The 24,509-nt window shown below is 40.2% G+C and overlaps 1 protein-coding gene across 2 annotated transcripts in view; it reads left to right on the forward strand.

Moving 5' to 3' along the window:
• LOC311056089 (multidrug resistance-associated protein 1-like) overlaps positions 1-24,509 on the forward strand; it is a 100,769-nt gene that overhangs the window by 62,683 nt on the left and 13,577 nt on the right. For both annotated transcript variants that reach the window (XM_084072466.1, XM_084072467.1), the window contains 7 exons: positions 9-135; positions 2,729-2,905; positions 4,427-4,594; positions 9,174-9,351; positions 15,828-15,879; positions 20,470-20,608; positions 24,028-24,235. In XM_084072466.1, coding sequence (XP_083928592.1) covers positions 9-135; positions 2,729-2,905; positions 4,427-4,594; positions 9,174-9,351; positions 15,828-15,879; positions 20,470-20,608; positions 24,028-24,235 — 1,049 coding nt within the window. The remainder of the gene's footprint in view (positions 1-8; positions 136-2,728; positions 2,906-4,426; positions 4,595-9,173; positions 9,352-15,827; positions 15,880-20,469; positions 20,609-24,027; positions 24,236-24,509) is intronic.

Here is a 24,509-nt window from a genome sequence, read left to right on the forward strand (position 1 = left end):
TGTGTCAGGTTGAACGTGTCCATCCCAGAAGGCTCTCTGGTAGCGGTGGTTGGACATGTAGGATCTGGAAAGTCTTCTCTGCTCTCTGCTCTGCTGGGAGAGATGGAGAAACTAGACGGGACAGTGTCTGTCAAGGTCTCTCTCTCGCTCTCTCTCACACACACATGCACTCTCGTTCTCTCTCCTCCTCATGTAGACATGCTGTAAAAGTAGAATGTAACAGTATGTAACATCCACCTCTACCATGCAGCTAGTAGTCCAACCCATTGATAATCAATAAGGAACAGGAGCAGCTCTTATCCACTTTAAACGTGGCATCTTATTTTGGGCCATTACATGCTTCCAAAAATGGAAACGTTGTGAGCTTGTAGATCGACTATGTTCGACGTGCAGCTTAAGGGATAATCATTTCGGATGATCAAGGCACCGCCAAAAATCTATTTCAGTCGACTAAATCAACTGTAGATTTAGTCGACTGAAATCTTATGATGTTTAGTCGACACATTTTCATGATTAAAAAAGAAATAGCCAATTGGTTAAGTTTGTTCTCGTTCTGTTTGTTCTCTATTGGGTTTGTTTCTGGTGTGTGTTGACTACATTATTAAGGTTGTGGTTCTGTGTGGTTCTGTGTGTTTGTGTGTGGTTGTGTGTGGTTGTGTGTGGTTCTGTGTGGTTGTGTGTGGTTCTGTGTGGTTGTGTGTGGTTGTGGTTGTGTGTGGTTGTGTGTGTTTGTGTGTGGTTGTGTGTGGTTCTGTGTGGTTGTGTGTGGTTGTGTGTGGTTGTGTGTGGTTGTGTGTGGTTCTGTGTGGTTGTGTGTGTTTGTGTGTGTTTGTGTGTGGTTCTGTGTGGTTGTGTGTGGTTGTGTGTGGTTCTGTGTGGTTGTGTGTGGTTCTGTATGGTTCTGTGTGGTTCTGTATGGTTGTGTGTGGTTGTATGTGGTTCTGTGTGGTTCTGTATGGTTGTGTGTGGTTGTGTGTGGTTGTGTGTGGTTGTGTGTGGTTCTGTGTGTTTGTGTGTGGTTGTATGTGGTTCTGTGTGGTTCTGTGTGGTTGTGTGTGGTTGTGTGTGGTTGTGTGTGGTTGTGTGTGTGTGTGTGTGTGTGTGTGTGTGTGTGTGTGTGTGTGGTTGTGTGTGTTTGTGTGTGGTTCTGTGTGGTTGTGTGTGGTTGTGTGTGGTTGTGTGTGTGTGTGGTTGTGTGTGGTTGTGTGTGTGTGGTTGTGTGTGGTTGTGTGTGGTTGTGTGTGTTTGTGTGTGGTTCTGTGTGTTTGTGTGTGTTTGTGTGTGGTTGTGTGTGGTTCTGTGTGGTTCTGTGTGTTTGTGTGTGGTTGTGTGTGGTTGTGTGTGTTTGTGTGTGTGTGTTTGTGTGTGGTTGTGTGTGGTTGTGTGTGGTTGTGTGTGGTTCTGTGTGTTTGTGTGTGGTTGTGTGTGGTTCTGTGTGGTTCTGTATGGTTGTGTGTGGTTGTATGTGGTTGTGTGTGGTTGTGTGTGGTTGTGTGTGGTTGTGTGTGGTTGTGTGTGGTTGTGTGTGGTTCTGTGTGGTTCTGTATGGTTGTGTGTGGTTGTATGTGGTTGTGTGTGGTTGTGTGTGGTTGTGTGTGGTTTTGTGTGTTTGTGTGTGGTTCTGTGTGGCTCTGTGTGGTTCTGTGTGGTTCTCTGTGTGGTTGTGTGTGGTTGTGTGTGGTTGTGTGTGTTTGTGTGTGGTTGTGTGTGGTTGTGTGTGGTTCTGTGTGGTTGTGTGTGGTTGTGTGTGGTTGTGTGTGGTTGTGTGTGGTTGTGTGTGGTTGTGTGTGGTTCTGTGTGGTTGTGTGTGGTTGTGTGTGGTTGTGTGTGGTTGTGTGTGGTTCTGTGTGGTTCTGTGTGGTTCTGTGTGGTTGTGTGTGGTTGCGTGTGGTTGTGTGTGGTTCTGTGTGTGGTTCTGTGTGGTTGTGTGTGGTTGTGTGTGGTTGTGTGTGGTTCTGTGTGGTTGTGTGTGGTTGTGTGTGTGGTTGTGTGTGGTTCTGTGTGGTTGTGTGTGGTTGTGTGTGTGGTTGTGTGTGGTTCTGTGTGGTTGTGTGTGGTTGTGTGTGTGGTTGTGTGTGGTTGTGTGTGGTTGTGTGTGGTTGTGTGTGGTTGTGTGTGGTTGTGTGTGGTTCTGTGTGGTTGTGTGTGGTTGTGTGTGTGGTTGTGTGTGGTTCTGTGTGGTTATGTGTGGTTGTGTGTGGTTGTGTGTGTGGTTGTGTGTGGTTGTGTGTGGTTGTGTGTGGTTGTGTGTGGTTGTGTGTGGTTATGTGTGGTTGTGTGTGGTTGTGTGTGGTTGTGTGTGGTTGGTGTGTGGTTGTGTGTGTGTGTGTGGTTGTGTGTGTGTGTGTGGTTGTGTGTGGTTGTGTGTGGTTGTGTGTGGTTGTGTGTGGTTGTGTGTGGTTGTGTGTGGTTGTGTGTGGTTGTGTGTGGTTGTGTGTGGTTGTGTGTGGTTGTGTGTGGTTGTGTGTGGTTCTCTGTGTGGTTGTGTGTGGTTGTGTGTGGTTGTGTGTGTTGGTGTGTGGTTGTGTGTGTGTGTGTGTGTGGTTGTGTGTGTGTGTGTGTGGTTGTGTGTGGTTGTGTGTGGTTGTGTGTGGTTGTGTGTGGTTGTGTGTGGTTGTGTGTGTGGTTCTGTGTGTGGTTCTGTGTGGTTCTGTGTGGTTGTGTGTGGTTGTGTGTGGTTGTGTGTGGTTCTCTGTGTGTTTGTGTGTGGTTGTGTGTGGTTCTCCAGGGTTCCGTGGCCTACGTGCCTCAGCAGCCATGGATCCAGAACGACACCCTGAAGGACAACATCATGTTCGGACAGGACAGGAAGGAGAGATGGTACCAGTGTGTGGTGGAGGCCTGTGCCCTGCTGCCTGACCTGGAGATCCTGCCCGCAGGAGACAACACGGAGATCGGGGAGAAGGTACTGTACACATACTGTACATCCTTGGTTCTCAAAGTGGGGTCCGGGGACCCCCAGGGGTCCTTGAGGGAGTTCCAGGGGGTCCCCAGCTAAATGATTTTATGAACCAAATGGACCCTTATGGGTCTGTAACTCTGAGAGTGTATAAATGGAACCAAATGGACCCTAACGGGTCCATTTGGTTCCATTTGTACACTCTCAGAGTTAAATTAACATTGATTTTGCTATTTAAATTGGCGTCCCAGAGATAGAAATTCCATTAAATGGGGGTCCGTTGCCTCTAATGCATGTCAAACTGGGGGTCCTTGAAATTAAAATGGTTGAGAATCACTGCTAGAGCTGAAAAAATCTTCTCTTATGGGGGTCCCTGAGGCATATCTTTTCAAATGGGGGTCCGCGGGCTAATAAGTGTGAATTTGGGGGTCCTTGACATGAAAAAGTTTGAGAACCACTGCTGTACATACTGTACTTACTGTACGCACAACGAGGAAACATTTAGACCCAGTGGTTATCAGACTTTATTTTTTTTATTTTCAAGGACTCTGATGGTCATTACACACCGGCCATTATTCGGTGTGTAATGTAATTATTCGGTTATTCGGTCTCGTTCCGAATAAGCTCCGTGGAAGCTTGCATTGACTTTATAAGGTTTTTAAAAAAAAACGTATTATTCGCATAAAAAAAATCACCCCCGGTGTGTGTAAGGACCTTAACTCTGTGATAGTGTTGTTTTTGACAGCGAGTTTTGATTTAGTTTTAGTCATATTTTAGTCACCTGAAAGGTTGTACTTTTAGTCTGGTTTTAGTCGACTAAATCTACAGTTGATTTAGTCGACTGAAATAGATTTTTGGCGGTGCCTTGATGGCGTCGAAATGATTTTCACTTAGCTGCATGCCGAACATAGCCGATCTACGAGCTCACAACCCAAAATAGGATACCATGTTTAAAGTGGATAACAGCTGCTTGTGTTCCTTATTGATTATCAATGGGTTGGACTACTAGCTGCGTGGTAGAGGTGGCTGTTACCTACTGTTACATTCTACTGTTACACAAGTACAGCATGTGTACATGAGGAAGAGACGCTGCGACGCGTTGTGAGATTGTAGATCAGCTATTTTCGGTCTGTGACACCCACGCGCACCCATGATGACTTGTCTTAGTTCTCTTCTCCACTAACATTTTAGTCTAGTTCTTATTTGTTGACGAAATTGTCAATATATTTAGTATATTTAGTAGCGGCCAAATACATATAATTTTGGGGGTCCTTGACATGAAAAAGATTGAGCACCACTGATATAGAAACATAGGTTTTTCAGAATACTGTTGAGATTTAGGAGACATGTAGAATCGGCTTCAGGTCTCAATGGGTTAACCACTTTCAACCTGCCGTCCCTGGTTTTGGTCATGTCATTAGAGGCCACAATTGCTCAAAATAAATCTCTCTTGTCTCTCTGTCTGTCTCTCTCCTTGTCTCTCTCCCCCTCCCTCCCTCTCTCTCTCCCTCCCTCACTCCCTCTCAGGGAGTGAACCTATCAGGCGGTCAGAAGCAGAGGGTGAGCCTGGCCCGGGCCGTGTACTGTGACTGCTCCGTCTATCTGCTGGACGACCCACTGTCCGCCGTCGACGCCCACGTGGGGAAACACATATTTGACAAGGTGGTGGGCCCACAGGGCCTGCTCAAGGACCGGGTGAGGAGGTGGCTTATACTGTAGTTCAACGTTTTTCAGGCCAAGGACCCCCTAGCTGAGAGACATATGAAGCAGGGACCCCCCCCACTACATATTGTATAAAATGTAAACTTTTTTCATAGATATCATAGATAGCTTCATTGACTATAATCAGCGTTGTGTAAATTAAAGGTTTACTGTCTTAGTACTTGATCTGCTCCTTTCCCCCTCTACACCAAACCTCTACACCAAACCTCTACACCAAACCTCTCAGCGGTAAATAACGGTGGTCAGAGGATTCTACTAGCAAGGTGTTCAACTATGTTCACTTGTATTTTGACCATAACTAGGTTTAGGAGAAAACTCACGTTTTCGTGACGATATGTATCGTTTTGGGGGAAAAAAATATCGTTTTGAAAAAAAAAAAAAAAAGGGTGACAACATGTTGTTTTTTCGGGTCAGGTGTCACACTATTGCCCTATTTGGATTCAAAACGGCTATTGTAGCTGAAAAGCTACAAGTTTGCATGTCTGAATAATGCAAAAACAGAATTATTTGTTTGCATTTGCTTTTTTTTCTCCCCCATATATTTTCATTAAAAAAGTGTGTATCGTATCGAAGTTGTGAGCCAAATATCGTATCGTATCGTTTCGTGAAATTAGTGTATCGGCACACCCCTAACTAGGTCAGTTATGACCATAACTAGGTCAGTTATGACCATAACTAGGTCAGTTATGTAAACTCCATGTTTGACAGAGAGGTGGTATAACTGACCCATGTTCTGCTCACAGCATGTGTGATGGATGATAACACTTGTAAGTGTGTTTGCTCTGATCACTGATAAAGTGTGTGTGTGTGTGTGTGTGTGTGTGTGTGTGTGTGTGTGTGTGTGTGTGTGTTGGGGGGGTGTGGGGGTGTCTGTTTGCTGATAGAGGGTAAGTTGGGGGCCGTTTCCACTGCCGACTCTCTCCCTGGCTGAACACGCCAAGGCGCTCACCCTAAAATCACCTAAAATCGCTTCCATACGCTGAAAGTTCAAGCTCAAAGCTTCAAGCAAGATAAAAACGTCTCACGTAAACGCGCCATGGGGCAAAATAAATGCTCAGCGCTACGCCACGCCAAGCTGCAAGTGTATGTCCAAAAACGTGGGCGTTGTAAACGATTCACGCTGTGGTCAGGAAAAAAAAGAACGTCTTGGTGGACATACAGGCCCCTATGTGTGGACATGGTGTCTGATAAGCTGTTTAACCCACCAGGACAGCATCTGTCATTTTAGATTTTAACCACTTTAACCATTATTTTATACTTTGGGCTATTCAAAAATAGCAGATCTACAAGCTCATAGCGCGGAGAGCTATGAGCTTGTAGATCTGCTATTTTTGGAAAATCTTGAAAATACGTGCAAAACTTTCAATATCTACATATTTTTTAAGCGAACATTTGTAACTCAAATCTTTACTTCTGGCTGGGGGTCCCTGGAACAAAATATTTTGAGATGGGGGTCCGCGGCCAAATACATAACATTTTGGGGGTCCTTGACATGAAAAAGTTTTGAGAACCACTGCTATTATAGCCAAAAAAAAAAGTCAGTATTTAGAAGACATTTGTAGAAACCCCAGAAGCAAAGATATGAGTTACAAATGTTCGCTTAAAAATATATTATATACAAAGATTTGCACAAATGTTCACGATAAAAAAAAAAATAGCAGATTTACAAGCTCATAGCGCGACACTCGGTGCCGCGCTATGAGCTTGTAGATCTGCTATTTTCGAATGGCCCAAAGAAATCTAAAATGACAGAGACGTGTTCCAGGATTCCTGCACTTTGTCTATACAGTATGTGAACACGTGGTATAATAATGTGTGTGTTTTCTAACGCAGTGATTCTCAAACATGTTTGCCTCAGGTCACCCCTGTAAATAACTTTTTCATCCACGGCACACCTGAATGACATTGTTATTTTATAGTTAGCACCTTTTGTCGTATTAACAGGACTTAATATGTACATCTTTTACCCAAAGATACAGTATGTCACGAGGACAATTGGAGAGAATATTTGTTTCCATTACGACAGACTGAGAATGACTTTTATACTTGGCGTTTGACCACTGAAATTCCATTCCTATTCTGGGGTGAACATTCACCAAAAATACCAGATCTATGAGCTCACAACGCGTCACAACGTGACGCGTTGTGAGCTTGTAGATCTGCTATTTTTGGTGAAGAGACTTGGTGTACTGTAGGCTGAAAAAGAACGCATCAAGTACAGCTTGTAGATCTGCTATTTTTGGTGAAGAGACTTGGTGTACTGTAGGCTGAAAAAGAACGCATCAAGTACAGTTTAACTCAGGTCTGTTTTACTAAGTATATAGAGGGTCTAAAGTGATTAAACTGAAGTGACATTGATAAATTCCAAGTATTATCAAAGTATTCTGAGGCACCCCTGGACTTGCGTCAATTGATTGATTGACATTTTTATTAGGCAAAAGAATGTAAAACAACACAGTTACATTTATAATACTTTTGTCTAAAAGGTCCGGCCAAAAAAGTCCTTGCGGGCTTGTTTCCGTTGGGGTCCTTGAATTAATTTCATAGACATATATAGTAGCAACCAAACAGTTCAAATATCATCATACAAATACAGTGAAAAAATACCACTATGTACAAAAAAAGCATGAAAAAAATAAATAAATACCGGTATGTATATATATATATATATATACAAAAAAGGGGAGGGGGGGGTCGTCTGTCTACCAGGAAACTGGTACTAGCTCCTCTTATGGCCTCCAGAAAGATGAGTTTTTATGGCTGTTTTAAATGAGCCCAGCAAACTGCATTTTTTGAGGGATGGGGTTAGACTGTTTCATACCTTGGTGGCCGTGCTCTAGGCCGTTTGTTTTATGGGTGGGTGGTTCCAGATTGTTGTTAACGCTCCCTCTAGTTTCGTGACTGTGGGTGTCACTAACTTTTTGGAGGTATTTATACAGATATGCGGGTATGGGGGGCATTTCGGGCAAATCTGATGCATTTACAATTTTGAAGACCAGTCCCATTTTTAGTTGCGTCAAGGCACCCTATAGTGCCATGGCACCCACTTTGAGAAGCCCAAATCTAACGTGACGTGTGGTCCTCCACAGACGCGTGTGTGAAGACGTGGTATAATGTGTGTGTTTTCTTTTTTTTTATAACTTTGTTTTTATTGAGGATACATCAAAACAGTTACATTTATCACTTTATCAAATAAAACAAAACAAATCAAATCATAAAACAGACATTCACATGTACTTAGACAAACACAAAAATAAAATAAAATAAAGAATAAGAATATAAATAAAATAAATGACATATATTGACCTTTGTGGGGGTGCACATTAACCTTATTTTCTTACATCATCACATCCCTTCTCTTTGGATTATATATATTATCCATTTTTCCCATCGTTTTTCATAGAGATCTTCCCTTATTTTCAGTTTGAATGTTAATTTTTCCATGTCCTGAATATTGTCCACTATATTTCTCCACTTTTTATAGTCCGGTGTGTCAGTCTTGAGCCAGTTCCTGGTGATAGCCTTTTTCCCAGCCGCTAGGAGGATTTTGGCTCGATAACAGTCTCCTGGATGTACCGTTCCCTCCATATAACCCAAATACATTACAAGACAAGAACGGGGAATGTCATAGCCTAAAACCTCACATATTGTTGAGTGCAGAGTTTCCCAAAAAGGCTGGATTCTCGTACAGCTCCAGAAGACGTGTGTATGATTGGAGTCAATGTTTCCGCAGTTTCTCCAGCAAGGCTGTTGATTGTCTCCGCCAGGAGACATTGTTTTCACTTTCCACATGTCAAGCTAACATTGGTCAAGCCTCACGTGACACGTGACAATACGGTGAAATAGTGTGATCTGATTGGCTAGTGACGTATAGCGGCCTATAAATACATGTGTCACTTTGAAAGAGTCTGTGCCTCTTTCAAAGTGAGGTAAGACAGGAATAATCACGAAATGGATGAGAAATGGCGGATACTGTAACAATTGGATAGGACACTTACACAGACAGGACGGATAGGACACTTACACAGACAGGACGGATAGGACACTTACACAGACAGGACAGATAGGACACTTACACAGACAGGACAGATAGGACACTTACACAGACAGGACAGATAGGACACTTACACAGACAGGACAGATAGGACACTTACACAGACAGGACGGATAGGACACTTACATAGACAGGACAGATAGGACACTTACATAGACAGGACGGATAGGACACTTACATAGACAGGACGGATAGGACACTTACATAGACAGGACAGATAGGACACTTACATAGACAGGACGGATAGGACACTTACATAGACAGGACGGATAGGACACTTACATAGACAGGACGGATAGGACACTTACATAGACAGGACGGATAGGACACTTACATAGACAGGACGGATAGGACACTTACATAGACACAACACAAGTCTGCTGGCGGAGACTTGTGCTCCGAGGAGCACTTTTTCTAGTTCTTAATTTGTTTGCTTTTAATCTGGGGTGTGATGAATGTGTGTGTTTTCTAACGTGACGTTGTGGTCCTCCTCCACAGACGCGCGTGCTGGTGACCCACGGCCTGAGCTACCTGCCCCAGGTGGACCTCATCCTGGTGATGGTGGAGGGCGAGATCACGGAGATGGGCTCCTACCTGGAGCTGATGGCCAGGGAGGGGGCCTTCGCCGAGTTCCTGCACACCTACGCTAACGCTGAGCAGGGCGACGACGACTCAAGTGAGACCGCAGCGCACGCTACAAGTACTCAAGATATTTTTACTTCAGTTAAAAGTAGCAATACCACCATATAAAAACACTCTGTTACAAAGTTATTAAGGCCTGTGTTCAAAATGTTACTTGAGTAAAAGCACAAAAGTATTGGCAGCAAAATATACTAAAAGTACCAAAAGTAAAAGTACTAATGTTTGAAAATAGCAGATCTACAGAGCTTGTAGATCGTCTATTTTCAAACAGCCTAGGTATAAAACAGGGCTGAAGTGGTTAATGTGTGTTTTATAACATCATAATTTATATCTGCAAAGTAACTAGTAACTAAAGTTTTAAAATAATTATAGTGGAGTAAAAGTGCAACATTTGCCTCTAGAGTAGAACTAAAAGTAATGCAAATAGGAAATACTCTAGTAAAGTAAAAAGTAACTCAAAATTGTAGTTAAGTACAGTACTTAGTTACTTTCCACCTCTGCATTACACCTGGCCAAACACAGTAGGATCACATGTGAAACGTTCAGTCACACTGACCATGTAAATACAAATCAAATAAAATGCGGGATGTCCGTGCGGAGTAGAGCAAGGCTTCACACTCGTTTCAGGCTGTGACCCCCCAAAATAATACTTTTAGAACTTGGGACCCCCGACCCTCACAAGCAATTGTAGGATTTGAGGCGTTACATTTAGTTTGACTCTGTTGCACAGATACATATTGTGAAAATAGCCGATCTACAAGCTCACAACACCTCACAATGCCTCGTAGATCTGCTAAGATCTGTCTTTCATATGTAATATTTGACAATTTGCCCCCCCCCCGGAGGCCCGGACCCCCATCTGAAAAAGTTTTGAGCCAGGGACCCCCATAAGAGAAGATGTGTGTTAAAAAAAAATGTGTGGGGGGGGGGGGGGGGGGGGGGATGCTTTGCCGGTTTTAATTGGTTAACTGACTCTTGGTTGACTCTGTTCCACAGATAAATATTGTGAAAATAGCAGATCTACAAGCTCACAACGCCTCACAATGCGAGGCGTTGTGAGCTTGTAGATCTGCAGTTTTTGCCTCTTTCTTAGGTAATAATTGACAATTTGGCCAATGTTTGACCATTTCTTTATAGTATAGTTTGTTGGTTACTTTTGACGTAGTAATGGTCTTATTATTAGTTAATTTATCATTTTAATTTTAGAAGTATTAAAAAGGTCTTGAGCCAGGGACCCCCAGCCCCCACAAGAGAAGATTTATGTTTTTAAAAAAAGAACATATTTGGATCCTTTCCTGGTTTTAATTGGTTATAAATGGTCCACAGAGTGATGGGGCCAAGGTGTTGGCCTCATCACTCTGCTGTCTATCTGGTTTGGTCGTGATCCTTGTCATCTTTTACGTCTCATTTTATTTCACCGTGAACGTTGTCGTCCTCCATCCGACCTCTCAGCATCTCAGAGCTGACTTATATCAAACATGGCAACGTTGCCTCCTCCTCGTTTGCTTCTACATGTGAGACGTCGCTGCCCCCTGCTGGCGTAATATGAAACAGTCCTGTGTCATGTGCATACTCAAATCTTTGCTTCCAGGGGGTCCCTGGAACAAAATATTTTCGGATGGGGGGTCCGCGGCCAAAATATAAATCCCCCCAGAAGCAAAGATTTGAGTTACAAATGTTCGCTTTAAAAATATATATATATTCAAAGATTTGCGCAAAAGTTCCACGATTTTTCCAAAAATATCAGATCTACAAGCTCATAGCACAGCACTCGGTGCATAAAAAACAATCAAATCATTTATGTTGTTACATTAGATTACATTACAGTCATTTAGCAGACGCTTTTATCCTAAGCAACTTACAGTAAGTGCATTCAACATAGGTAGGAAACTACTAATCACCAGAAGTCTTAAGTACATTTTCTGCTAAAACAAGCAACTAAGAGTATACCTAGTGCTAAGGTAAAAGTGCAATATATCAGCTTCCTACTTTCTTAAACAGATGAGACACAACAAAATCAAATAAGTGTATTGAATAAACAAGATCCAATACAACAATAAAACAAGAGTTTGTACAACTAGTTAACAACAAGTAGGCAAGGCAAAGAGGAAGGGTAGTGTTTCCTGAAGAGGTGGGTTTTCAGCCTGCGGTGAAAGATGGGCAGTGACTCTGCTGTCCTGACATCAGTGACTCTTCTGTCCTGACATCAGTGTCTCTGCTGTCCTGACATCAGTGACTCTGCTGTCCTGACATCAGTGACTCTGCTGTCCTGACATCAGTGACTCTGCTGTCCTGACATCAGTGACTCTGCTGTCCTGACATCAGTGTCTCTGCTGTCCTGACATCAGTGACTCTGCTGTCCTGATATCAGTGCCTCTGCTGTCCTGACATCAGTGTCTCTGCTGTCCTGACATCAGTGCCTCTGCTGTCCTGATATCAGTGCCTCTGCTGTCCTGACATCAGTGACTCTGCTGTCCTGACATCAGTGACTCTGCTGTCCTGATATCAGTGCCTCTGCTGTCCTGACATCAGTGACTCTGCTGTCCTGACATCAGTGCCTCTGCTGTCCTGACATCAGTGACTCTGCTGTCCTGACATCAGTGTCTCTGCTGTCCTGACATCAGTGACTCTGCTGTCCTGACATCAGTGCCTCTGCTGTCCTGACATCAGTGTCTCTGCTGTCCTGACATCAGTGCCTCTGCTGTCCTGACATCAGTGACTCTGCTGTCCTGACATCAGTGACTCTGCTGTCCTGACATCAGTGACTCTGCTGTCCTGACATCAGTGACTCTGCTGTCCTGACATCAGTGACTCTGCTGTCCTGACATCAGTGACTCTGCTGTCCTGACATCAGTGGGGAGTTCATTCCACCACTGTGGGGCCAGAACAGAAAAAATGCTGTGACCGTGTAGATCGGCCAGATTTCTGTCTTTAGAACTCAACAACTCATCCCCCCGTGTTCTTCAGCCCCGTCTTCTTCCTGTTCTCTCCAGCCTGTGTTATGATTTATTGCTCCGTGTTTGTCTTCTTTACATGTGTCCAACTGTCCATGTGTCTGTCTTTCTCTTTGTGTCAACCCCCCCGTGTTGTGTCTTTCTCCTCTGGTCTGCCCTTCATTCAGAAGAGGGAAGGGAGGATGAGGAGGAGGAGGAGGAGGAGGAGAGAGATGAAGGTTTGGCTGGTTGTTGTGTTCATTGGTCCGTTAGGGGGGACGTAATATCTGACCTCAGACATCACAGTGTGTTTACTCGTCTTGTGGAGCTTTGCATAAGGTAGCATGTGGAGAAAAAACATGTTTTTAGAGTGTTCTGTGCCTCTGGAGTAAACCAGTTAGTTTAACCCATTAAAACCAGGAACGCATCTGTGTAACCACCTTATTTTATTACTTTGGCTATTCAAAAATAGCAGATCTACCAGCGTGGAGTTAACATCGTTCGCTTCAAAAATATATATTATATTCAAAGATTTGCAACATTTTTTGTCAAGAATTAAACAAATTAGCAGATCTACAAGCTCATAGCACGGCACTCGGTGCCGTGCTATGAGCTTGTAGATCTGCTTTTTTGAATAGCCAAAGAAATCTTAAAATGACACACACAGATGCGTTCCCGGTCTTAACTCTCAGTGCCAATGAAATAAAAAAATATGTTCATACTGTGCTAGCAATTTTTTTAAAGTAAAACAAAATAATAATAATAAGTTAAACAAGAAGTGAATGGAGCAGCAAATCTTCAGATCACGATATCTTGGGTTTTGAAAATTATTTAAATAAAAAAAATAAAAAAACTGCTCTGCGTCTTTTGAATATAATTGCTTGTAGATCGGCTATTTTCGGACACCTGTTCGCAACCAAGAATAACATGGCTTGTCTTAGTTCTACTGGATCTCCCTCCCTAAGATTTTCTTCTAGTTTTTTTATTTGTTGATGCAGTTGTCAGTTTATTTAGTCATAGTTTAGTCTGTATTTTTAGTTTAGTCATCATAGCTTAGTTTGTATTTAGTTTTATTTAGTTTTTTGTGGAAAAAAGGTAGTCGACTAATTTTTTTTCGTCATAGTTTTAAGTCGACGAAATGACCACTGACTGCACTCCACACAACGAGAAAACACATTATGTTGTCTGACAATCAGTGGAAACATGTCCTCGTCTTGTTTCCTCTGTGGTGCTTTGGTACGTGCATGAAGGTACCAGCAGGAATGGATTACTAATCAGCCTGCGTGGGCAGAGTCTTGGTGTAGGGTTCATGTGGGGGTATTGTAGGGTAATGTCCGCACACATTATATAATGTTGTCCTGGCCTTTATTCAATAAATAAAACAACCTACACCCCCCACAGGGGCAACATGTTGTTGTTTGTAAGGTTGTTTTTTTTGGACCACCACTGGTTGTATATCTAGAGATGTAATGTGCTTCACTCAAGCTCAGCTCTGTGACTATAAACGGGTAAAAATGACAAGGAAAGCAAGATACTTACTTTAAGTGCATATACAGCCATTACAGCCAAAACAGCATGTATTTGCATGTCAGCCATTTTATTTTATTGTTGTGCCCTTTTTTTTTGCCATTTATTCAACCTTACAGTGCCTTGCAAAAGTATTCACCCCCCTTGGCTGTTTACCTATTTTGTAACATTACAACCTGTAATTTAAATGTTTTTTTAATCAGAATTTTATTTGATGAATCTGCACGAAATAGTCTTAGTTTTTTTTTTTAAATAAAGAACTGATAATTGGCATGTGCATATGTATTCACCCCCTTTGTTATGAAGCCCCTAAAAATTTCCCTTTAGGGAATTCCTCCTAAAAATGCCCTCCTTGCCCGGTCCGTGAGTTTTGGTGGGCGGCCCTCTCTTGGCAGGTTTGTTGTGGTGCCATGTTCTTTTCATTTGATTATGATGGATTTGATGGTGCTCCTGGGGATCATCAAATATTTGGATTTTTTTTTTATAACCCAACCCTGACTCATTTCACTAATTATGTGACTTCTGAAGGTAATTGGTTGCACCAGAAATGTTTAGGGGCTTCATAACAAAGGGGGTGAATACATATGCACATGCCAATTATCAGTTCTTTATTTTTTTAAATCCTTTTTTTATATATATATTTCTCATTTCATTTCAAAACTAAGACTATTTCGTGCAGATTCATCAAATAAAATTCTGATTAAAAAACATTTAAATTACAGGTTGTAATGTAACAAAATAGGTAAACAGCCAAGGGGGGTGAATACTTTTGCAAGGCACTGTATCTCCTTGTAGTATGGGTCCTCACTGATGCTCACTGTAAGCAGTACCATTCAGTCTACATTATCTAAAACAAAAGAAGGAAAAAACCTGTTGATAATGATTTTTTTGTTGATGCAACAATTGTGGCATTTTTTAGAATCCTAATGTCCTGGGAAGGGAAAGGCTATATGTTCCCCTTTGCTTTAAACTCCACATTTTGAATAACTTGATAACTTGTTTTTGTTTTTTTCCTCTTGTTTGATCTCCTTTCCCCCTTGCTCTTCTTCCCTTTCTTGTTTTTTCTATGGAAATAACGATACGATGGGAACTTCACCCACTTTTTTTACTTCAGTAAACCTGGGATGTGACAATAAAGCATCAGCTGATTCTGATTCTTAAAGGGATAGTTCACCCAAAAAAATACTTTTTTTCTATCTATTACTCACCCCATGTGGACTTGAATTAATGGATATTTGTTTTTGTTTTTGTCTCATTCCTAAGACAATAGTTTGATGACCAGCGGACCGGTAGGAGACACAAAGGAGACTCTTTGTGTCTCCTACCGGAACCACTGCTGGTCAGTTTTGGAGGTGAACTATACCTTTAAGAAATCCACAGCTTTGCTTAGGCACAGAGTGAGTTGACTACGTTGAGCATCAGTGAGGACATTATTTCCCCATATTTAAGGCATATTAATGTACCAGCCCTACCCCATAGTGCTGCTGCTGCTTGAAGCTCCATGTGTGGCTCTTTGTTGTAGCTCAGCGAGGAGGGGTTTTGATCTCTTGTCCACCGCTCCCTGTCTGTTAAGACCTTTAGACTGTCATTTATAATAGCAGTAGTAGTCGTAGTAATAATGATAATTATAATAGTAATAATAATAATTGTTACTAGTGTTCACATAAAACGTACCCACTGGTTGCCATGTTGTTGTTGTTCTACATCAAAGTAGTGTGACTCCTGCTAGGATCTGTTGTACTGGTGTGCTGTGTGTGTTCTGTCTGAAGCTCATCTGTTCAACTAACAGTTTGACCTTTTGGGAAGAAAACCAGCATGGTGGTGTTGTTTGAATACGCCTATACACACACACACACGCACACACACACACACACACACACACACACACACACACACACACACACACACACACACACACACACACACACACATACGCACGCACGCACGCACGCACGCACGCACGCACACGCACACGCACACACATACACACACACACACACACATATATATATAATCAAGTGCTGATCTCACTGTTCTCCATTTCCTTTAGCTTCTGGACCAAAGAAAGGAATGGAGAACGGAGGTCCTGCTGCTGTCATTGGGTGAGTGTCTGAATCACAAACACATTGTTGATAACATGCCAACAGACCAGTTCACTTTATATTATAACAGACCAGTTCACTTTATATTATAACAGACCAGTTCACTTTATATTATAACAGACCAGTTCACTTTATATTATAACAGACCAGTTCACTTTATATAATAACAGACCAGTTCACTTTATATTATAACAGACCAATTCACTTTATATTATAACAGACCAGTTCACTTTATATAATAACAGACCAATTCACTTTATATTATAACAGACCAGTTCACTTTATATTATAACAGACCAGTTCACTTTATATTATAACAGACCAGTTCACTTTATATTATAACAGACCAGTTCACTTTATATTATAACAGACCAGTTCACTTTATATAATAACAGACCAGTTCACTTTATATTATAACAGACCAGTTCACTTTATATTATAACAGACCAGTTCACTTTATATTATAACAGACCAGTTCACTTTATATTATAACAGACCAGTTCACTTTATATTATAACAGACCAGTTCACTTTATATTATAACAGACCAGTTCACTTTATATTATAACAGACCAGTTCACTTTATATTATAACAGACCAGTTCACTTTATATAATAACAGACCAGTTCACTTTATATAATAACAGACCAGTTCACTTTATATAATAACAGACCAGTTCACTTTATATTATAACAGACCACTTTATATTATAACAGACCAATTCACTTTATATTATAACAGACCAGTTCACTTTATATAATAACAGACCAGTTCACTTTATATAATAACAGACCAATTCACTTTATATTATAACAGACCAGTTCACTTTATATAATAACAGACCAGTTCACTTTATATTATAACAGACCAATTCACTTTATATTATAACAGACCAGTTCACTTTATATAATAACAGACCAGTTCACTTTATATTATAACAGACCAGTTCACTTTATATAATAACAGACCAGTTCACTTTATATTATAACAGACCAGTTCACTTTATATTATAACAGACCAGTTCACTTTATATTATAACAGACCAATTCACTTTATATTATAACAGACCAGTTCACTTTATATTATAACAGACCAGTTCACTTTATATTATAACAGACCAGTTCACTTTATATTATAACAGACCAGTTCACTTTATATTATAACAGACCAGTTCACTTTATATAATAACAGACCAGTTCACTTTATATTATAACAGACCAGTTCACTTTATATTATAACAGACCAGTTCACTTTATATTATAACAGACCAGTTCACTTTATATTATAACAGACCAGTTCACTTTATATTATAACAGACCAGTTCACTTTATATTATAACAGACCAGTTCACTTTATATTATAACAGACCAGTTCACTTTATATTATAACAGACCAGTTCACTTTATATAATAACAGACCAGTTCACTTTATATAATAACAGACCAGTTCACTTAATATAATAACAGACCAGTTCACTTTATATTATAACAGACCAATTCACTTTATATTATAACAGACCAATTCACTTTATATTATAACAGACCAATTCACTTTATATAATAACAGACCAGTTCACTTTATATAATAACAGACCAGTTCACTTTATATAATAACAGACCAGTTCACTTTATATTATAACAGACCAGTTCACTTTATATTATAACAGACCAGTTCACTTTATATTATAACAGACCAGTTCACTTTATATTATAACAGACCAGTTCACTTTATATTATAACAGACCAGTTCACTTTATATAATAACAGACCAGTTCACTTTATATAATAACAGACCAGTTCACTTTATATAATAACAGACCAATTCACTTTATATAATAACAGACCAATTCACTTTATATAATAACAGACCAGTTCACTTTATATAATAACAGACCAGTTCACTTTATATAATAACAGACCAGTTCACTTTATATTATAACAGACCAGTTCACTTTATATTATAACAGACCAATTCACTTTATATAATAACAGACCAGTTCACTTTATATAATAACAGACCAGTTCACTTTATATTATAACAGACCAATTCACTTTATATTATAACAGACCAGTTCACTTTATATAATAACAGACCAATTCACTTTATATAATAACAGACCAATTCACTTTATATAATAACAGACCAGTTCACTTTATATAATAACAGACCAATTCACTTTATATTATAACAGACCAATTCACTTTATATTATAACAGACCAATTCACTTTATATAATAACAGACCAGTTCACTTTATATAATAACAGACCAGTTCACTTTATATTATAACAGACCAATTCACTTTATATTATAACAGACCAATTCACTTTATATAATAACAGACCAGTTCACTTTATATTATAACAGACCAGTTCACTTTATATAATAACAGACCAATTCACTTTATATAATAACAGACCAATTCACTTTATATAATAACAGACCAGTTCACTTTATATTATAACAGACCAGTTCACTTTATATAATAACAGACCAGTTCACTTTATATAATAACAGACCAATTCACTTTATATAATAACAGACCAATTCACTTTATATAATAACAGACCAGTTCACTTTATATAATAACAGACCAGTTCACTTTATATAATAACAGACCAGTTCACTTTATATTATAACAGACCAGTTCACTTTATATTATAACAGACCAGTTCACTTTATATAATAACAGACCAATTCACTTTATATTATAACAGACCAGTTCACTTTATATTATAACAGACCAATTCACTTTATATTATAACAGACCAGTTCACTTTATATAATAACAGACCAGTTCACTTTATATAATAACAGACCAGTTCACTTTATATTATAACAGACCAGTTCACTTTATATTATAACAGACCAGTTCACTTTATATAATAACAGACCAATTCACTTTATATTATAACAGACCAGTTCACTTTATATTATAACAGACCAGTTCACTTTATATTATAACAGACCAATTCACTTTATATTATAACAGACCAGTTCACTTTATATTATAACAGACCAGTTCACTTTATATTATAACAGACCAATTCACTTTATATTATAACAGACCAGTTCACTTTATATAATAACAGACCAGTTCACTTTATATTATAACAGACCAGTTCACTTTATATTATAACAGACCAGTTCACTTTATATAATAACAGACCAATTCACTTTATATTATAACAGACCAGTTCACTTTATATTATAACAGACCAGTTCACTTTATATAATAACAGACCAGTTCACTTTATATAATAACAGACCAGTTCACTTTATATAATAACAGACCAGTTCACTTTATATTATAACAGACCAGTTCACTTTATATAATAACAGACCAATTCACTTTATATTATAACAGACCAGTTCACTTTATATTATAACAGACCAGTTCACTTTATATAATAACAGACCAATTCACTTTATATTATAACAGACCAGTTCACTTTATATTATAACAGACCAGTTCACTTTATATTATAACAGACCAATTCACTTTATATTATAACAGACCAGTTCACTTTATATAATAACAGACCAGTTCACTTTATATAATAACAGACCAGTTCACTTTATATAATCAGGGGTGCACATAACTGGTGCGCAGGTGCGCATGCGCACCCAAAATAAAAAATGCGCACCACATCAGGCGACGCGAGGCGCTTTTGCGCACCAACAGCTGGGACAGGAATTTCCAAGCTTTTATTTTTTAGCAAAACTAAAAAATAAAAGCCTGGAGATCGAGGCTAGGAATTTACTTCCTGAAGCCACACTCACACAATCACTCTAAAGCACCCGTCGGCCCCATGTACAGCCATTAGGCACAGGGGTAGAGATATGACTCGCGTCGCCTCGCATCGCCTCGCATTGCCTCGCTGCGTGCACGCAGCCAGCAGCGGCTGTTAGAGGCACTCGTCACCGATGATGAACGCTCCGTAATGGTGCAAAATATGCCCCCCCCCCCCCCCCCCCCCCCGTTGACAAAACTGTCCGGGCTGACCCCCCCCCGTTGACAAAACTGTCCGGGCTGACCCCCCCCCGTTGACAAAACTGTCCGGGCTGAACCCCCCCCTTGACAAAACGGGACGGGCGCCATGCACACCAAGTCACATGTCCAGGTGCTCTTCTGCGTACCAGACCTAAAAAGTTATGTGCACCCCTGTCTATAACAGTAGTTCTCAAAGTTCTTCACGTCAAGAACCACAAAATGATATGTATTTGGCCACAGACCCCCATCCGAAAAAGTGTTTGTTCCAGGGACCCCCTGAAGCAAATCATTTGTTTTTTTTTTTAAATCGCTTTTTTTTTAAATAATGTTCAAAGATTTGCACAAATCTTCAATTTTTCAAAAATAGCAGATCTACAAGCTCATAGCGTGGCTCGAAGTGACGCGCTATGAGCTTGTAGATCTGCTATTTTTGAATAGCCAAAGTATAGAATTAAAAATATTAATTCATTTTGCTGGGGACCCCCTGGAACAACCCCCCGAAGGACCCCTAGGGGTCCCCGGACCCCACTTTGAGAACCAATGCTCTACGACACATAGAAGTGTAAATGTTCCATCATGTGAACCTCCTCCCTGACAGTCAAGGCGTGCAGAACAGCGGCAGTTCCACCAAACTGGCTCAGAAGAGCGGAGGAGGAGAAGACGAGGTTCTGGGGAAGAAGGCCAAGAACGAGGAGGTGGGGAAGCTGATGGAGGCTGACAAGGCCAACACGGGGAAAGTAAGTGCATGGATTACACTTATCTCAGGTCATTGTGGATGATTCCATAAGAGTCGGACCATGTCTTTCTCTTTGTCTTCCTCTAAAGCAGTGCTTTTTCAACCCTTTTTCATATCAAGGTTCATTATTTATTGGGCATTTGAGCCACGGATTCATCACCGTTTTATGACATTTTAGCCTCTCAGAACCAAGACTTAGAATCATTTGTTGTCGTTGGATGTGATTGTGTCCACAAGTCCATCCATGCTGTATTGATGTTGGTATCAATAGGAGAGATAACAGGCAAACGTTGATCAAATTAACACTTCTTTAATTAAGTCATGCAGATGTTTAACAATAATTTAACTCTTGAGAGCATAAAATGTAACCAAATGGACCTTTAATCTTACGCATTTATGCATTGTGCACACATTGTGTGCTAATTGTTAACAGAGCAGTAGTAAGTAAGGGGGTAATCCTTTCACACCGTTTTACAAATCTGTGTGTGTGTGTGTGTGTGTGTGTGTGTGTGTGTGTGTGTGTGTGTGTGTGTGTGTGTGTGTGTGTGTGTGTGTGTGTGTGTGTGTGTGTGTGTGTGTGTGTGTGTGTGTGTGTGTGTGTGTGTGTGTGTGTGTGTTCTGTCTTCATGTCTGTGGACAGATTGTGTCATCGTCATAGCGTCATAACCGTGTGAGATGCAGTCCCGGGGTAAACCGATCATAGCTAGCTGATAGCATTTAGTTCCATTAGCTTTGCTACAACATCTTCATAATAACACGTTTCCAGACATGTCATGTCTCAGTAACTTTAGTGCTTGTTAAAAAAAAGGGATTTTCAACTATATGAGCAGCACCTTGTGAATTCTGTCCCCTGACCCACCGCAATCTAGATACAGTAACATTCAACCTTCATTATGCTAGCAACACATAATACATAGTCTATACATACAGTAACATAGGACTAACATAGGACTTTTGCTCTGTTTGATATGTTAAATTAAAGGATCCCTGGCTAATAAGCCAAATATGCCTTAATATCGTCACCTTGCTAATAATGGCCTAAGTCATTTTTTGAGGAAAATGATATTTTTGCCTAAATCAGCTCCTCATGACACTGACAAAAAAATGGCCCAACTCCTAATTGAAAAGGATCATGCTGTTCACGCCCTTTTAGTATAATGGCCTAACTCCCTAGTGTGACTTAGGACAAAATAAGCTTTGTTTTTGTCCTAAGTCACATGGTTTTGTGACTTAAGCCAAATTATTTACTGATTTAGGCCATTATTAATTTTTTTTGCTGTTTTTTTTGGCCTAAGTCAGATGTAATCCTATTTAAACCTATTTAAATGTCTTATGTTACATAACTGACAGACAGTGTTATTTATATTTAAATAGTCATAACTTGTTATAAACGTTTTGGGTGAAATGATTAAGAAATATCATATAGTTTTGTTTTGGATAGGTTTTTTATTTTTCCTGAAAAACTTAAAAACAATGACATAGGCCATTAGTTTAGCAAGGCTAAGGATGCATTATATGGTATCGTGATACATATCGTATTATGGCCTCTGTATCGTGATACGTATCTATTGTGAGGTTGTAGGCGATACCCAGTCCTAATAACAACTGCTATTATTTCTGTTATTCAGGTATTGTGTGTGCACACACACACACACACACACACACACACACACACACACACACACACACACACACTAGATGTGACAATAATGTAACCATAACAGTGAGTGTCATCATGGCCAGTTAGTGTCTGCTTTCCACATCTGTTTGTTCATATCTGAATATTAAAATGTTCACATAGACCCGTATAACCAACGTAACCATTCATTTTAGAAATACTGTATTTCATATCTCTGTTGTCGGGCAGAAACCAATTATGTGCAAAATATTAACTTTTTAGGAAATGAAAAAAACTAAACAACATGTTTTTAAAACAACACAACACTGCCTCATCAAAGTTTGTATGATGACTTTATACATTGTCAGATACTTGACTGTGTCCTTGTATTATCATCACTTTACCCAAGTACAGCTCAAATGGAGTTTTTCACCATTAATGTGGAGATAGTTGAAGACCAGGGGTCTTCAACAGGGGGTCCGGGACCCCTAGAGGGTCCTCAGAGTTACTACAGGGGGTCCGCCAAATCTTTGTGTGATATGATTTTTTTTTTACCTTAACCACTTGAACCCTAGCATCCCTTTTCTGAGGAGAACTTTAGCTAAAAATAGCCGATCTACAAGCTCACAACGCCTCACAGCGCGAGGCGTTGTGAGCTTGTAGATCTGCTATTTTTGGCTAAGAGGTGTTTGGTGTAGAGGGGGAAAAAAGCAGACCAAGTAAACAAAAAAAGTTGAATCTGCAGCACAATTTTATACAATATAGAGGGGGTCCCTGCTTCATCTCTCTCTCAACTAAGGGGGTCCCTGGCCTGAAAACGTTGAAGACCCCTGGTTTACACATTTGTCCATCATTGATTAGAATGACTAAGTCAGATGGAGAAAAAAAACCTGAGTTGGAGTTAGGAGGTTTAAACGACAGTTTGAGGATCCAGTGGAGTTAGGAGGTTTAGTCATAAGTGCTTTTTTGAGTGGTGCCGAAGGCAACCACTCCTATACGTGGCTTTGTCTGTGTGTCCGTATGTATGTATGTATGTATGTATGTATGTCCGTGTGTCCACCAAGCTAACATTGGTCAAGCATCACGTGACAATATGTTGAAAGGGTGTGCTTTGATTGGCTAGCGAGACGCATGACGAAATAGAGCCCTATAAATAGGTGTGTCACTTCGAAACATTGTTTACATGTTTCAAAAGTGACATCAGTGCCATCAGCCAAGCTAACGTTGGACATGTTAGCTTGGCTGATTAGAACATGTTAGCCAAGCTAACATGTTCTAATCCTTAGATGTTCTAATCTAAGAATCAGAACATTTCTAGAAAACTATGGTTAAAGATAGGGTAAGTGCTGGAGACTTGTGCTCCGAGGAGCACATTTTCTAGTCTGTTTTCTATGTTTGTCCACAAACATTGATGACAACATCAATACGGGGGTCAATACGGGGCTCATCAAAGGCACCACTCACTTCACACAGGGTGTGATTTTTAATACTTTTCATTGGTTCAAAATCTGTAAATCCCACACACAGACATAAAGGGTGTTCAATAGCACTGATTTATTAAAGAAAAAAACAAAAAGTAGAAAAACGGAGATAGGAGGTTTGCGCCCGACAGCCAAGATATACAGTATGTGATCACAGGACCATGACCTTCCACCTCCCCAACCCGGCTATTAAAAAAATAACAGATCTACAAGCTCGTAGTGCGGCACCGAGTGCCGCACTACGAGCTTGTAGGGGGGATTCTATAAATATCTTCTAAAAATCCTAACAGTTATGTTGTACTTATGTGTCTCTACCACCAGGTGAAGCTGGCGGTGTTCTGGGAGTACATGAAGGCCATCGGCGTGCTGCTGTCCTTCATCAGTCTGTTCCTGTTCATCGTTCACCACAGTGCCTCGCTCTTCTCCAACTACTGGCTCAGCCTGTGGACGGACGACCCCGTGGTCAATGGAACACAGCCCTACAGGGAGATGAGGCTGGGCGTCTACGGAGCTCTGGGCTTCTCACAAGGTACAGGAGGGGTGTGTGTGTGTGTGTGTGTGTGTGTGTGTGTGTGTGTGTGTGTGTGTGTGTGTGTGTGTGTGTGTGTGTGTCTGTCTGGGGGAATTGTTAAGACATTGAAATCAGGTCAAATCAAGTGTCATTTTAGGTTCCTTTGGCTATTCAAAAATAGAAGATCTACAAGTTCATTGTAGATCTGCTATTTTTTTTTAAATAAAAAATAAAAAAATATATATAGCAACATGGGTTTTTCAGAAAACTTTAGGATTTAGAACAGTGGTTC

The sequence above is a fragment of the Gymnoscopelus microlampas genome (genome assembly GCF_963454915.1).
Source record: "Gymnoscopelus microlampas genome assembly, chromosome: 11".
In the NCBI taxonomy this organism is placed as follows: domain Eukaryota; kingdom Metazoa; phylum Chordata; class Actinopteri; order Myctophiformes; family Myctophidae; genus Gymnoscopelus; species Gymnoscopelus microlampas.